At 38.6% G+C, this 15,974-nt stretch overlaps 1 protein-coding gene across 1 annotated transcript; it reads left to right on the top strand.

The window, feature by feature from the left end:
- Positions 1-3,589: 3,589 nt before the first annotated feature.
- Positions 3,590-13,747, top strand: LOC146626155 (ras-related protein Rab-37-like). The gene is made up of 9 exons (XM_085360345.1): positions 3,590-3,745; positions 10,514-10,624; positions 11,682-11,723; positions 11,878-11,944; positions 12,029-12,081; positions 12,172-12,237; positions 12,946-13,002; positions 13,089-13,165; positions 13,642-13,747. Exons 1-9 carry the CDS (start codon positions 3,590-3,592, stop codon positions 13,745-13,747), a joined length of 735 nt encoding a protein of 244 aa, XP_085216471.1.
- The last annotated feature ends 2,227 nt before the right edge of the window (positions 13,748-15,974 follow it).

Below are 15,974 nucleotides of genomic sequence, written 5' to 3' on the forward strand. Positions count from 1 at the left end.
CTGGGGAATGAGTCTGGGTTTGGCGGTTGTCAAAAGAACGGTACTTGTGTAAAGTTTGGTGGAAGTGGGAATATGATGTAAGGTTGTTTTCAGGAGCTGGCCTCGACCCCTTAGTTCCAGTGAAGGGAATTCTTAATGCTTCAGCACACCTAGACACTTTGGACAGTTTCGTGCTCCCAACTTTGAGGGAACAGTTTGGGGATAGTGCCTGTATTCCAACATATAGACACGGATAAGCAGGTTTGATGTGGAAGAACTTGACTGGCCTGCACAGAATCCTTTGTGATGTTCAACAGCAGGTCAGATTTGCTGTTAGACCCCACTTCCAGTCTTTATGCTAAGTGAGGCTAATTATCTCCAGCTCATCTCGTCATGGCAGCCTATACGGTCAAAGTACCGGCCGATCATGCTCTAGATCTGTCTCTGCCTGTCCTCCTTATGAAAAAGCTCTTGGAAAGACATTGGTGGGAAATGTCCATCTAAGTGATAGTTATTTGGTATCCTGATGATGAACAGCCTTCTAGGAAGCTCGGTTTGACACACACAGACTATCCTTACCTTGGTCCAATAGTTCTCAAGTTCTGGGCAGCATTGTGCCCATTGTTGGCAATGCCGATCAAAGAATGCCTGCTGTTTTGGTGGGGAAGATATTCAAGAGAAGGCAGATTTAACAAAGTTATTACGAAGTAATGGCTTGATTTGGACCCACAGTGGTGAGTTTGTTTTACTCGTTATCTACTCACTCTTCACCAGATAAATTTTTATTTGTCTATACACCTACAATTTAGACAGTGCTAACCTCCTAAGCCCTAATCTAAGGCCCAATTGAATAACCTCTGTCTTATTTCATAAGACAAGCTAAATAATTAATAGCAGTGTAAATGGACTTAGTCTTATATAGCCCTTCTCTACTCTCCCAGAGTACTCAAAGCGCTGTAAACAACATGCCTCATTCACCCAATCACAAGAACTTGCTTCTATACTTAAGTGCAATCTAACCAACATTCACACTCCTATTGGAGAGCAACTTGGGGTTAGTATCTTGCCCAAGGATATTTGGCATGTAGCCTGGGGAAGCCAAGGATCAAACCACCAGCCTTCCAGTCAGTGGCTGATCTGCTCTACCACCTGAGCTACAGCCACCCCGGTGGTAGTTGGTACTCCTTACTGTGTACTCCTGTCTTCTATATGGTCTAAGCCTGCAACAGAGAGGTTCTTTTCTATAGATGACCACCACCATCATCAGGATCACCAAACAAAACACTACAAAGAGGTTTAGGACAGAGACAGAACAACAAGCTGTTACTGTTTCAGCTGTTTCAAGCTGCACATATAATATAGTTCATGCAGTGAACACAGCCATTTGGTACAACCAAGTTATTTACAATTCCTAAATATTGAACCTACAGACTTCTGCTTGTAAATTTTACTTGACCCAGTTCTCTTCATTTTTATTTAAAGATTTTGTGTTTTCATAAATGTATTAGCAGTACATCTCACAGTACTTGATTTAAATTATAAGCCAAAATAATTGAAAGCATTAAAAGAAACCCACTGCTATGTAAACGCGTAATATAGAAGAAGGATTATATTACTGTATTAATGTATTGTTACCTTAAACTTTTTAATGTTATACACAGTGATGCCAAAGCAACTTCAACTCAGAACAAGTAATTGCTCTCTGTTGATGTCAGGGAAAATTCAACTATTAATGAATCCATGTTACTCTGTTATGTTAATGCCTGAGTGTTGCAATGTGCTATTAAAAAGGCTCACGCATAAATGTCAACAACAGAGACAGCTTGTCATCTGACAGTAAATACTGTTTTGTGTTCTGCATATCATACGGGTCAGCTGTTCCACACTTCAGTTTCATACGGTGGAACAGTTTGTAATGAACCTTATGCGAAGTATAATAGCGAAGTTCTATGGTCTCACATCTGTCCGCTCCCTGGTGTTGCCGACTAAATCTAAGCTTGACATCACTTCCACTTTCCCGCACTGTCAAGCTGTTTGTGACATCCCTGGTCTAGTCCAATCATCTTCTCCCGGCCTTTTTCAGGCCAATCAGCATTCGTGCCACATACTTTGAATCTGTCATTCTCCTTTGCAGATGCCTTCGTGCAGCCCACTCCCTCCTCATCACCGCCTCTCATCACTTAGGTTCCATCTAAGCCACTGTCTTCATCTCCACCACCAGCGTCTAGACTCTGGGGGGTCCTCCTCTAATCCCTATCACACCTGGGGTTCTGTTCCACTGAGTCAGGCCATTGGAGTCTAACCACCAAATATCTCTATCTTTATTCTCTACATCAATAAATCATGTTCATTCTTTCTAATGGCCTCTCCTTATTGAAATAATAAAGCCCTCCTCTGGATAAATTACACAGAACCTTTTGCACTGTGCCCATTGATTATATCAGAAAAATTAGCCCTTAAATCAAAAGCATATTGATTCTCCTTTATTCTCCTCTCATGCTGTTTTCAGAGGGAAACATATGTTGAAACCTGAATTTACACTGGATTATTTGGCTAGTAGGCCTTCCACTCCCTTCCTTACATTTCCCCTTCAGGTCTGCTGAATTTTGAGCTGCTAATATGTGCAGCTCTGGGCAGAATGCTGTTTATTTCTAAAGTGAACTGGCTCCATCTTTGTAAATAAATTATAGTGCATTATTAGTAGATCTCAGTGTGATATTGCAGAAAATTTGCAATATGCAGTATCACAATAATTTGCCCTGCCTGTTGTGATCCAATTGACCAACTCATTTCCTCCTCCCTAGGATTTCTATAAATGCAATAACAGTCACTGAACTGAACTGAATAATCCTAAAGCCTACAATACAAAAACAAACATTATTAATTGATTATAATTAACCTTAATATCGATTTATGTTCTTCAGGGCAGACAACATCTTAACAAGTAGGGTTTTTTTCATGAACTCAGGGACATCACAATGAATTATGGCATTTTTCGCCTCTCCTTTCATAAGGGATGAAAGGAAATGAATGAATAATAATAACACTAATAATAATAATTTTCAACTACTTTAACAGAATTTCCCAAATGAAACATTTGTTATCTTATCCTGTCTCATTGTTATTTCTACTAAAACAACTATAATTAAACGGAACATACATTCGTCTCCGTTTTTTAATATCATAGTATCATTGTTTTGGAAATATACACAGAGATCCAAAGCACTGGGTAAAATAAATGATGTCGAACTTTATAGATCGAATATCTGAACTCTTGAAAGAAAAACCACCACAACAAAAAAAAGTGACAGCCATTCAATCCTTCTCGGTCCATCCTCTGACCACTCATGCAGCGTGATGTGCGTGAATCACGACATACCATCATGTGGAGTGATGTAGGCAGAAGCCCACAGACTGTGATTCACTGTAAAGGAGGAGCCAGTTAAACAGCGTGGACTGTCGGAGAAGAGAGGAGGAGAGAAGAAAGCGAGCTGAGGGCTGTGAGACGACGAGTCGGCTGAAGCGAGAGTGCGAGGTTTACCAGCTTTTTATTTCCTCCGGAACCCTCGACGCTGTCATAAAGAAGCCTGTGAAGTGAAGGACTCTCAGGATGGAGCGGATGGAGTCAATGGAGCCGATCTCGGCATACTACACCACGGCTTACCCGGAGATCCAACCAGACAGTACTTACGGATCCAAAGAGACAACCGAGAGCCAGGCAATGACTCCACCACCTCCAACATATGACGAGGAGTTGGTGCACAAGGTACGACCATATGGTCATCATGATACAACAACAGGTTTCATAGCCAGGAGCACTTTTATGCACTTACTTGCTGCGCGTTTTTTTCACGTGATTTTGCTTCTTGTTTATTTCTTCTTGTTTATTACTGGTGAAATGTGAGGAAACGTTTCTAAACCCCGCAGCATCCCGGTCCTTGACCGGATTTGCGCTCACGTGGTGCTGATTTACATTCAGATGCAATTTATAGTTGGTCTGTTTCCAGCCCTAATGTGTGTCAAATCACTTAATTCCTTCTGAGATGAGCTGTCAGCTTACAAGAAGGTCCCCCTTCACATATGAGCCGATTACTTCCTGCTGTCAGGGCAGGAAAGCTTTAAAAGAGGTCACTTTCTTTGAAAAAATGTCTTAACCAAACGCCAAATTCCCAAAGCAATCCTCACATTTAGGTGTTGATCACCAAAAAGTGCTGTAGAATAAAATTACATTTCAAACTCAAATTTTAGTTGACAAGTACACTTTCAGTTTCTCCTTACTGCGACCCAAAGCTCAAATAACCCATAAATACAACAGTAAATACACTAATTTATTTCTGACACCTTAAATTCCATAACTCAAACACACTAAAATACACAAACACACTAAAATGTCAGAGTGAATGTGATCCTGTTTTGACTGTTGTCACAAAAACTGTACAATATAGCTATTTGTCATTCAAAAAGCTTAATTGCGCTCGCAGCAAGCAGTTAAGTTACATTAATGTCTGGATTTAAAGAGAACCACTGAATCCTTCCTGGTGCTCCCATTTGACCTCACTGTTGATGGAACAAAGATAAAAGAGGAGCTCCCTTTAGGCTTCAGTGAAATGTCACATTGTATTTCAGAGCTGTGTTGCAGAAACCATTTCCCTTCAGTCTGGAGGAGTCATGTCATTCAAATGGCATATCTTTCTTCTGATAAGCATCTGGCCTCCAGCCTGCTATGTTCTAATTTCTCTCTTTTTAGATATAGCAACTGAGCAGAATTAGCACATCAATACTCTGATTCAACTGATAAGACATAAACTTTAAAATAAAACTATCCGGTAAAGTCAAAAATGTATTCCCTTTAACTAGCTGCCTTTAATTGCCTTAGAAATTTATTATAATCTTGCTACTTATTTATTTATGTTTGCACTCATAAATGTCCCAGATCATTGGGTGCACCCTTGGTTTAGGTTCAGGGTTATTGGCAAGGTTAGGCATACACTTATTTTTAAGTTTATAGAGAGAGTCTCTGGGAAATTAACAGAATCAAATTCACTTCATCTCTCTGAAGTCTAAAGGCATGTGTATGTGTCATCTTAGTGTGGAATGTGATTGGTTGGGACCAAAATGCAGACCCTAAAGGAAGGTAGAATTAAACATGAAATGAATTAGAGCAGGCCGGGCCCTGCCATTGACTGACCTAGGTGGAAGCACTGCTGCAGCACACAAAGCATTGATATCTCCACCAAGCTGGGTGCAGAGGTGGTGATGGACAGCATTACGGAGGACCAGGCTTACTCTTTGAAGATGGCGGGCTCAGACAAAGCCTATCTTTTAAATGCAATTCAGAGTTTCCTTACATAGACTTGGGCTGGGAAGCAGCCGATTATTGTTCAAACAACACAATTATAATTTGTGAAACTGAAAATGAAATAACTTTTTTATTTTATATATATTTAATATTTTTATTTTATGAAAAGTCTGGATGTACCTCTTTACCATTCTCATGCATGTGCACACACATGCACATGTGGTCTGCGTCACTGCCATAACAAATACATTCTGTGCACTGCCAGCTATAAGACCTTATGCAGAAACGTTTGTGATTTTCCTAATAATTTCAAATGAATTTCAATCATAAAAAAGGTTGTGAATACTTGTGTAAAAAGATATTTTAAGTATTTAAGTTTTAATAAATTTACTCCCAAACACTCCAAAAACCATCATCACTGTCATGGGGTGGATTTTGTGTGTAGATTTACTCGGCATTGTTTGGCTGTAAAGGGCTAAGGAATGCAGTGCGAGTCTTCACAAAGATAGATGCAATTCTAACATGTGACTGTTATATCAGCTCACACATATACACACCACACACAGACTTGTAGTGTCAGGGAAGCAGGTGCACTGAAAGGGGTCATATTCTAAGAATACACCGTGTTCTTTGTGTCTAAATCAAGAAGAGTAATTTCAAGTGAACTTGAAAAAGTCAGTCTTGCCTTTTTGCCCTTCCTTTGCCAATATAAATAATAAAGGGACTAATAAAGGTTTATCCTATCTTTTGTACTCACTCTTCTCAGGCTTTCACTCTGCCTTACCTTTTCCTCCCAGGAGGAGTTCTAATTACACAACAAAAAAGGCTCTTTTTAAGAGCTCGTTGGTGAGGCCAGTACTTACTCATGAAGCTGAAATGGTTACAGTTGCTTTGTGGATTCCGTTCTGTTATTAATTCTCCCTTCAATACTCACAGTTGTCCCAGATGACATTTTTAATAAAGTCAACCTAATACTGCTTTTGTAATATTTTTGGAAAGATTAGCTTAGAGACATCTTTACAGACAGAGTGGTTTTGTATTTTTTCTTACTGCCAATATTTCACATTAATACCCACAAAAACATTGCATTCTTTTGTATCTCGCAGTGGTTTCCTGTTTTTTCCATTCTCTCCATGGCCCTCATCCAAAAGACACATTTTTAAAGCTGCAAAGCACTTTTTTTTTTCTTTTTTTTTTTTCATTTTAAAAAAGTCTGTAAGTGTAGTAAAACCATGGTAGCTACCTGTCCACCACAAAAAAGCAGACATCACTATCAACTAGCTGGTTGAGTGTTTAGCTAAATAGCGGCAGACCAAAACAGAACTAAAAAGGTGGATACAGGACTTTAATTTGTCTAAAAAAACAAACACTTGGTCTTACAGATTGCAGGGCACATTGACTTTTAGTATTGGAAACAGTGACTTTATCGCCTGTTGTTCTGTGGTTTCAAACCCCAGCTGTGCAGTATATCAAAGCTTAAATCAGTGGCAATTTGGAAACTGTCAAGCTAAATTACATTCTGGTCAATACTGCACATGCTCCAGGAAGAGAAAAGTGACATTTCAGAGAACTGTATCACTCTAAATTCACCCCATCCCCTAATGCTGTTACTCCAACGACTTGTAAAAAGACATCCCATGCTTATTGCCTCAGTAACCTCCACAGAAGCTCATACTGAGGCTAGAAAGGAAATTTGCAGGCACTTAGCAATCTGCCTGTGAACCACAGAGATGAGAGAAATCTAATTCTTCTTTCTCTCGCGCACTACAACACATATACACAATATACATCATCAGTGTGTAATTCCCAAACATCTGTGGTGCATTCGCCTCATTACCTCCTGTCTCTAGAGGGGTTTCATGAGACAGTCTCACTTCTCGGCTAACTACAATTTAGTAGCATCACCACATGTACGTGTGTAGTGAGTACAATGAGTATGTTTTTTTTTTCTCAGCACTAATTCCATCTTCACATGTACACATGGAGGCATTATGTTACACACTCTCAGTTATGTCCAGTAAAGAGGGAAGTGATACAGCTGAATCACAGCAGGATCAGATCAAAATATTTAAATAAATTATTGTCTTCAGATTTAGATGCAGTCAGTGGCTTATGTGATCACAGACTGCATGTAAAAGACAGATGTATCTTCCACATCCCAAAAAGTTAATTCTGTTCATCTGGACGTGGCGTTTTCAGTGGGAGAAACATTTCCTCACTCATCCAAGTGACTTCTTCAGTCTCAGCTGACTGCAGATTTCCCCAACTTTATAAACAGTACATGTGCATAATGACCGAAACTAGAATCAATGGTGAAAAATGGACTGTCAGGTCAGTTTCTTGATCGTTAATGTGATCAACAACCACTGATCAAAAACCATTGATTAATGGCCATGAGTACCATTCACAGAGAGTTGGGGAATGGCTGCAATCACAGCATTATAAGATGGTCAAAGATGTACCCTTAGGCACCCTCTTCAATTCAGAGATATCTGTATCTGTGGGGATGGTGTTCGCTCTGCGTTGTACCATCCTGATGACACCCAGTTTGTGCTTCAGTGGATGAAGCAGAAGCACAAGCCTTAAATAATGATCCGTAAGCGTAGGTTTATAGTACACATCAACTTTCAAATGTCCCCATTACTGATGGAAATCTCACAGTCTAAGAAGGCTAACCTGTCATTTTTCATATCATCTGTGGTGAGCCTGAAATAATTTTTCTACTGAGTTAATGTGATCAGTGAAATGTGGTATATCCAGTACACCACTTCCTATGTCCCTACGAAGTAGTGTACTGGCAGATGTTAGAAAGTTTGACCTGCAGTCTTACCAACAGCCATCAGGAGTAGACTTCCACTCTTTAGAAAAAGAGCCCTAATCAGGCACCAACTGGGTACCTGGTTATCAGCACCTGGAGTACCAGAAACTCAAAATAAGAGTCAATAGCAGAATAATCTGTTTGACGTTGGCAGAGAAGATTTGGTTTTTGATGTACACAACCCACACACTCAACTCTGCTACTCAAAATGCATATGCATTTTTTGTGGCACTATTTAAGGAGAAATAAACAGATTTTTCAAAGCTATCAAATTTATTGCCTAAAAGCATTATTACATCAAAGAAAAACCAGATACAAATTTCCTTAGGTTTATGCTGTGAGTTTTACTGTGCGGCTCCCCACCTTTCAGGACACAGTAAACTGGAAAAGCAGAATACATGTAAAGCCTCTCTGTACAAGGTGTATTTCAAAGGAAGAATAAGGAAGTGAATTTGCTGGTGACTCCTGAGTAAAGCTGATATGAAAATTCACTGGATGACTGATGAGGCAGTATCCATATTTAATCCAGCACACTGGGATGTAACTCTTTTCTAAAAATCCTCCATATGCTGAAATCAAATGAGGCTACAAAAGCTGCTTTAGCTTCTCAGCTCTAATCCTTTCCTCCATTCCCCCCACTTCTTTTATTTATCCCTGATCATTCATAAAGCCTTGAGGCAAAATTGAGTTCAACCACTGCCTGGTTTATCTGATGAGTGTCATGCCTTCACTTTTTTCTTGATTTGTCTTAGTTCTTTACAAACTGCTCATCATCAGATCAAGTTCAAGTTCAAGAACTTTATGCATTCTATCCCAATTTATGAACCTTTTTCTATTAGTTTAGCATGCCAGAAAACTCACCTGCTATTATTAAAGCAGCACTGAAAAACTCAGCGCTTTAACCCCTGGGCCATTTGTCATTCAGTGCAATTTTAAGGCAGGCCTACTTGTGCATATCTGACCAAGAGCGATAATCACATTTACTGTCTTTTCACACAATATTTGGCCACAATGACAATGAGTACTCCTGAGTTTTATCAAGACAGGACTGGTTGAAAGTTTTGTTGCCTTTTTAAGACCACTTTATTACATTTCCATGGTTACTATTACTAGACATCAAGTGAAGACCACTTCTGACAGCACATCTGCATTTGAATCATAAAGCAACTGTAGTGGATGCTCCAGCCCAGTAGCTCTTCTAGTATTCTACCCCAGTGACTGCAGCTAATTAGTGCATAAAATACATTACTGAATGTGTATTAAGGTGAAATCTAAGAGTGTGAAGATGAAGGTTCTTTCATGAGAGTTAATGAATGGAAGTCTATTTTTTATGCCTAACTTTCTTTCTATAAACATAATTAAGATTTTTATTGTCTCAACCTGCCACTCTATAAAATGCATTTGGGTGTAAATGAAGAACTACCCTGGTGCCACAGAGAGGAAAGAATGTGAATTTGGCAAAGAACAAAGATTGGCATTGATTTCGGCACTGAGTTTCTTAAAGATGGCATTTCCTTTGCCTTGCAAAGGGTTACCAAAATATTTACATATATTTTATTCAAAACTTATATGTAGCCAATATACCCTAACCTATGCTTAAAAAATTTAGGTTTAGCCTTTCTGCGATTTTTAAAGCTTTCAAGAACAAACGTTCAAACACAGGTCTTTTCATTGCCTGTCTTTACAATCTACAATCCTTTTAGTTGTCTCTTCCTAAACATAACCACATAATGATTGAAGAAATCCATCATTCTTGTGGCTTACTGCATTATTTACTGCATTTTTCTTCTGGCAATAATATTTATAATATATTTCACTACAGGATAAAATGTAGTCATTTGGCTGTCACAAGATAACAGCCACATAGCCTGCATCAAAACTCCCAGATCACTCCTTGAAGAGAGCAGAGAACAGCTTGACTGTGTCGCACTTACTTAATCTGCCACAGTTAAAGGACACTTTGTGGGTGTAGAGGTGGTGGGTACCCTGGTGTGACTGAAATTAAAGCGCAGTAGACAATGAAATATTGACTGATGGTCCTGGTGACTAAGTTGGATGTGTGAATGCTGCCTTTCATTGATTCCATTGTCTTGAAGGTTATCTCCTCTGGCTTGTGAGTCATGCGGTAATAGTGGTACACTGCCAAGCTCTTAGAAAAGAAAATGTCGGTGCTGCTTGGAAACAGAATTGTCGACCATGACACAGATGTTGACTCACAACTGAAAATTATGAAATGATTGCAAGCATTCAACCATAAAGAGATTTTCAAGGCCAATTGAGACTGCAGCCAGGCTACTTCCTGCTGCTCCCGTATCACTAGGGGTCACCACAGCTTACTCTGTGCCTCTACCATATACTTAGACCATATATATAGAGGTAAGAAATTTAACTGTGGGATTTTATGTGTTTTCCTACAGACAATCCTGGTTGGGGACAGTGGTGTGGGGAAGACATCTCTGCTGGTGCAGTTTGATCAGGGCAAGTTCATCCCTGGCTCATTCTCTGCCACAGTGGGCATCGGATTCACAGTGAGTGCTTGGAACAATTTTTTTTTTTATGAAATTGGACTGGCTTTTATTTATCCATGGTTTTAGATTTGCCTCTGGCATTTCAGACATTAGCAGTGTGGGAGGAGGCAACCTAAGTGTCATTGTGTGAGAGGTGGGGTACACCTTGGACAGGTCACCAGTCTGTCTCCGTTTTATATATATATGCAGATTATACAACTTATATGTATAATCTGCAAATGAATACTTTCCATCCTCTTTAGAGTTTGCTCATTTCGATAAAAAGCTGATGATTCACATTTGCCACTCAGTGCCATTAAAATCAATGCAGAAGAGAGGTTGTAATGAGCACAGGCAGTAGCTAGTGTGACGTCACTCACTGGTTTGTAAGTTCTTATTATCAAGCCTCAAGATGACCCTTTCTGTCTTGGTGTTTTGAAACCAGATGTGATGAGAAAGGGATGGTTCTCATTGGCTAATGACTTGTGATTGAAAAGTAATTCACCGGGAGTATCCTCCTTTGTGAAACTTATCACTTGATTGATGAAAATTTACAAAATGGGCCAAGCAGATTATTCAATATAGGACGTCAGGGCCAGGGAAACATTTCCTTACAGTCATTGGACTTAGATGTGTTTTTGCACCTACATGTTTCACTTTCCAAGCCTTAAAGCTACATCTATCTTTAATACTATCTACATTAATGACATGAGAATGTAATTAGAACCACCCCGCTGAAATCTTAAATGGTGAAATTTAGAAATATTTTTTAAAACAATTCTGAAGTTTGCAATGATTTAATATAGTATTAAATGAAGCAAGTGGGAGGGTTTTCTTTCCCATAAGTTTTTATACGTTGTGACTTCTTTTTGCAACATGAGTCACCCCCTGCTGACCATTAAAAGGAATGGAGGTTTGAGGTAGTTGTACATTGCCTCTCTCACTAAACATATATTTCAAAATCTGAAGAAATAAAGCCACAACTATCGACAAACATAGATAACTTGTCTTTGTACTTTGCATTTTTAATTTGTTCTACTAGCTGCTCGTACTGTTCTTCTGTTTCTACCTCTCTCAGAATAAAGTGGTGACTGTGGATAACGTAAAGGTCAAACTGCAGGTCAGTAAGTAAATCAGTTCCAGTGCAAAGTTGATGTGCTTACACAATAGCACTCTATTTTTAGAGTAGTGGCTGGTTTCCTCTTGGGCATCACCATTATAAGTGAAAATAAGAAGTAGCCAAGTGGAAACAGGCCAGTTCTTTTCTGTTTCAGATATGGGACACAGCAGGACAGGAAAGGTTCAGAAGCGTGACACATGCGTATTACAGAGATGCACACGGTGAGGCGATACAAACCCTAATCCATATCACAGCATCACAGGTGTTACACTGGCACTCAATTTTTGTTGGTTCTCTTTCCAAAGCTTTGCTCCTTTTGTATGACATCACCAGCAAATCATCTTTTGACAACATTAGGGTAAGTCTGTGTTTGTACCCTGGGAAAATATGAAAATGTGCTACAGTTAAAGATTTATTTATGAGTGTGTTTGTATGTCTCTTGCTTCAGGCTTGGTTAACAGAGATCCACGAGTATGCACAGAGCAATGTAGTCATCATGTTGCTGGGCAACAAGGTAAGAGGAAATTGTTTGAGAAGCTTAGCATGTGGAGCAAAAAGTGCAAAAGAAGGATATGATCTGTGCTGAAGACAGAGCAGTTTCTGGATCAGGGCATTTTGTAAAGATAATGTAAACGAGTTATAAAAGAGTTAGAGCAAAGTGATAGTGCTGCTTTGGGTTCAAGTGTCGGGTTTAAGTATATGTAACAATATGAATGCAATGATAAAAATGTGAGTGGCGCCACATCGTAGGTAGCTTAGTAATAATAACATTTTTAAAAGCTATATATAACATATATGATGCTGTATCACATTTTGTTATATTTACAAGTCCTCACAAAAAACAGTGTAAATTTAATCAAATGTACAGTCGCTGCACTACTTCAATCACTATGCGTGTATAAAAGTATCTGAACTACCAGCAAACTACTACAAACGTGTTAGACTACTAGTTTTATTACATGATCTACTCTTCAACATTGAATAGTGGTAGCAAACACTGAAAATTCCACAAGATATGTTTTCCTTTAGAAATATCCTGATTGATCTTGTATATTATGAAGTCTAAAAATGTAAATACTCATACCTGTGCATGGTTTTGTTCAGCTTTAAAAAAAATAGCTGTATCAAGATGTACATTGTTTTTTTTACTTAATAGTTTAAATGTGTTTATTTTTCTGCACCAAGTCTTTCCTAAAATCCTAAACTAATGTGTGTTTATCAGGCCGACATGAGCAGTGACCGAGCGATCAGGAGAGATGAAGGAGAGAGGCTGGCCAGAGTGAGTATTTTATTTACTTCCATAAAAACAGAACTGATAGCGTTTAATCTGCTACTTACTGTGTTGTGCTCTCTTTGTGTGTTCAGGAGTACTCAGTTCCTTTCATGGAGACAAGTGCCAAGACAGGGGTCAATGTAGATCTGGCCTTCACTGCTGTGGCCAAGTATGACACAGATGCCACACAGTAGCTTTTGAACAGTCCATAAACTATAGATGTGTATGATCTGAAATGGTCCTTGTTTGAGCCAACAAGAAGTCATGTAATGGGACTAAACAAAGATAAATTATTATCATTTGCTTTGCTTTTCTTCTTCTGCCACTAATTTCATTTTCATATGACAGCAGCAAAGTTGTTACTACTGAATTTGAGATTGTTTTTTCACATCGCTCAATTTTATCTCACATCTTTGCTGAACATAGTATATATTTTCAGAAAATTCCAGGATTCATTATAAAGAAATGTTTCAATTCCCTTAGTACTATATAATTTAACGTATTTATTGCAAGGGATTTATTCTTAAGTAGTCCACTACTATTTTCATGATGCTATCTGTGTTTTCTTACCACAATCCTCTGCAGTAGAATAATTCTATCAATATCAGTGTTATCTTCTAAAATATGCCTTGTTCTGTTCTTCAGGGAGTTGAAGCATCGGGCCATCCAGCATCCCAGTGAACCCAAGTTCCAGATTCATGAATATATTGAGGCACAGAAGGAGAAGTCAGGTTGCTGCAGCTACTTTTAAAACGTATCTCCCAACTCTTCCTCCTCCCATAGCTCTGGGCGAACAGACTGTCAGAGACACATTACTGAGTGGGAGGAAGCCCTGTATCTCACTGCTGCTCACAAAATGTTACACTGCCATTCATTCAAGACTAAAAGCCAAACGTACATCAGTGGATTAACCATGCTACAGACCCACACAAATTTTCTTTAGCTGAATACCTCCAACTCTCCAGACGTCAGTTTGCACTACTGATGCTTTCTAAAGTACATTCAAGGAAAGAGTAGTTATTTATTTGATATGTTAAAAAAAAATTCCTGAGGGAATATTTTGTAACTTAGATGATCAATATTAGTCTCTTGTATTTGTTTGTTTTTTTTAATGCAATTGCAGTCGAGAGTTAGTAAATCTGGAGGCAGGAGCAAACAGCTAGCCTGACCCTGTCACAAACCACCTACAACTCCATAACATAGTTTTCTCATTTGTTTAACATGAACCATGCTAACAGACAGTGTATCCTAGCCTGTTAGCATGAGAACTTTTACTAATTTTGATTAAGCGCAGTGCAACCGATGCTAAAGGAGCCTTTCATTTAGAGAATATTTGGTTATAAATCCAATTAAAAACCTTTTCATGACATTTACATGCATCTTCTATTTTTAAAATTGTATTTATTTATTTATTTATTTGTAAGTAATTATAATAAATTATAATTATCTATATAAAATGTATTTTCTCTTGGTGAAGTTATATGATTCATGTGTCTTTGGAACAGTTATTTTTGTTAATATTTTCTGTTGTTTCCTCACATGTGGACGGTAAGGCGCTAGGCTGGTTAGCGCTTTTGCCTCACAACAACAAGGTTACTGGTTTAAGCCCTGGTTGGGATCATTGTGTGTAGAGTTTGCATGTTCTCCCTGTGCCTGTGATGATTTTTCTCATGCATATTGGGTTAACTGGTGTTTCTAAATGAACTGTAGACCGTATGTAAGGAACTTAAACTACTTGGAGCATGTAGAATAAACATTGGCATGCAGAGCAATGCATCTGTGAACTGTGTCTCTGGGAGAAGGATTACTGTGAAGAGCGAACATTCGATACTAAGTACTTGAGTTGTTGTCTGTTATTTAAGGAGGCGTTATGTACATACAGCATGAGTTGAATAATTTTATATGGTGTTATACTGTGCAAAAGTCTTGGGTCATCCTTGTAATAGTTGCAGCATCTCTGGGGGGGGTGTCAAACCAAGTGCTCCATTGTCTGTTTTTCTATCCAGGTGTGCTTTCATTGTACATAAAGTGTGTTTGGGATCATTGTCATGCTGAAGAATTAGGCCATTATCAATCTGCTGCTTGCCCGATGGTATTGAATGCTAGTTCAAATTCTGACCATACTTATCTGCATCCGTAATTTGATCAAGTTTTGACAATATCCCCAACATCACTGGGTGAAACACAGCCTCAAACCATGAAAAGGTCTCCACTTACAGATGGCTGTTGAAACTCAACCTCTACTGGCAACTCATTGAGCCAAATTTGGATTTATCACTGCATAAGACCTGTTAGCACTGATTTTCACTCAAGTTCTTGTGTAATTTGGCACAGGTAAGCCTTTTCTCCCTGTTCCCATTCCTTAACAAGAGCCTCTTGACAGCCATCTTTCCACTGAGACCATTTCAGCACTGTAAGATCTAATGAGATGACAGTATTTAAAAAAAATTATGCAAACTTGTTGCCTTAGAGAAACTAATTACAGTTTATTTAAGATATACGCAGTACTTTGAATAATCAGATTTTTCTGAGAATGAATTAATGAAAAAGTCAACTGATGAATATGTCAGTTGAAATAAATAATTCGTTTTTAGCACTTTATATAGTTTGTTTTTGCTCTACAGGCCAATTAAAAGCTCAGTTGCACATGCACGCTGAACATGCATTTGAAAGTGCCTCCATTTTTATTTTTGTATAAGAATACACTAATATGAACAGTAAATTTGGGTAATCAGTTTTTAAATGCTCAGGGCTGAATTTAGATCCTCCAACAGATATTTTCACAAAGCTGCATTACATTTTTTGGTTCCTCTGAAGAGGAAAACAAACTGTTTTCATTCATCTCCTGGCAGTAGCATGTATCTTAATGCTACACTGTGTTATTTGCTAACGCTGTAAGAGACATTCTGTACAGAGCATACAGGAGTTTTACCAAAACCTTTGAAATCTGAAATAAAAGAGTGGGAGTACAAGTTTTT

The sequence above is a fragment of the Diplotaxodon limnothrissa genome, linkage group LG8, assembly GCF_057381915.1.
Source record: "Diplotaxodon limnothrissa isolate DT_005_m linkage group LG8, D_limnothrissa_male_GT1.1, whole genome shotgun sequence".
In the NCBI taxonomy this organism is placed as follows: domain Eukaryota; kingdom Metazoa; phylum Chordata; class Actinopteri; order Cichliformes; family Cichlidae; genus Diplotaxodon; species Diplotaxodon limnothrissa.

Bases quoted from the DNA above. Each gene is read 5' to 3' on its own strand.
- LOC146626155 (XM_085360345.1), top strand. From the start codon at position 3,590: ATGGAGCGGATGGAGTCAATGGAGCCGATCTCGGCATACTACACCACG. The intron at 10,625-11,681 runs GTGAGTGCTTGG...TACCTCTCTCAG, and splicing joins CAGTGGGCATCGGATTCACA to AATAAAGTGGTGACTGTGGA. The intron at 13,166-13,641 runs GTATGACACAGA...TCTGTTCTTCAG, and splicing joins GCCTTCACTGCTGTGGCCAA to GGAGTTGAAGCATCGGGCCA.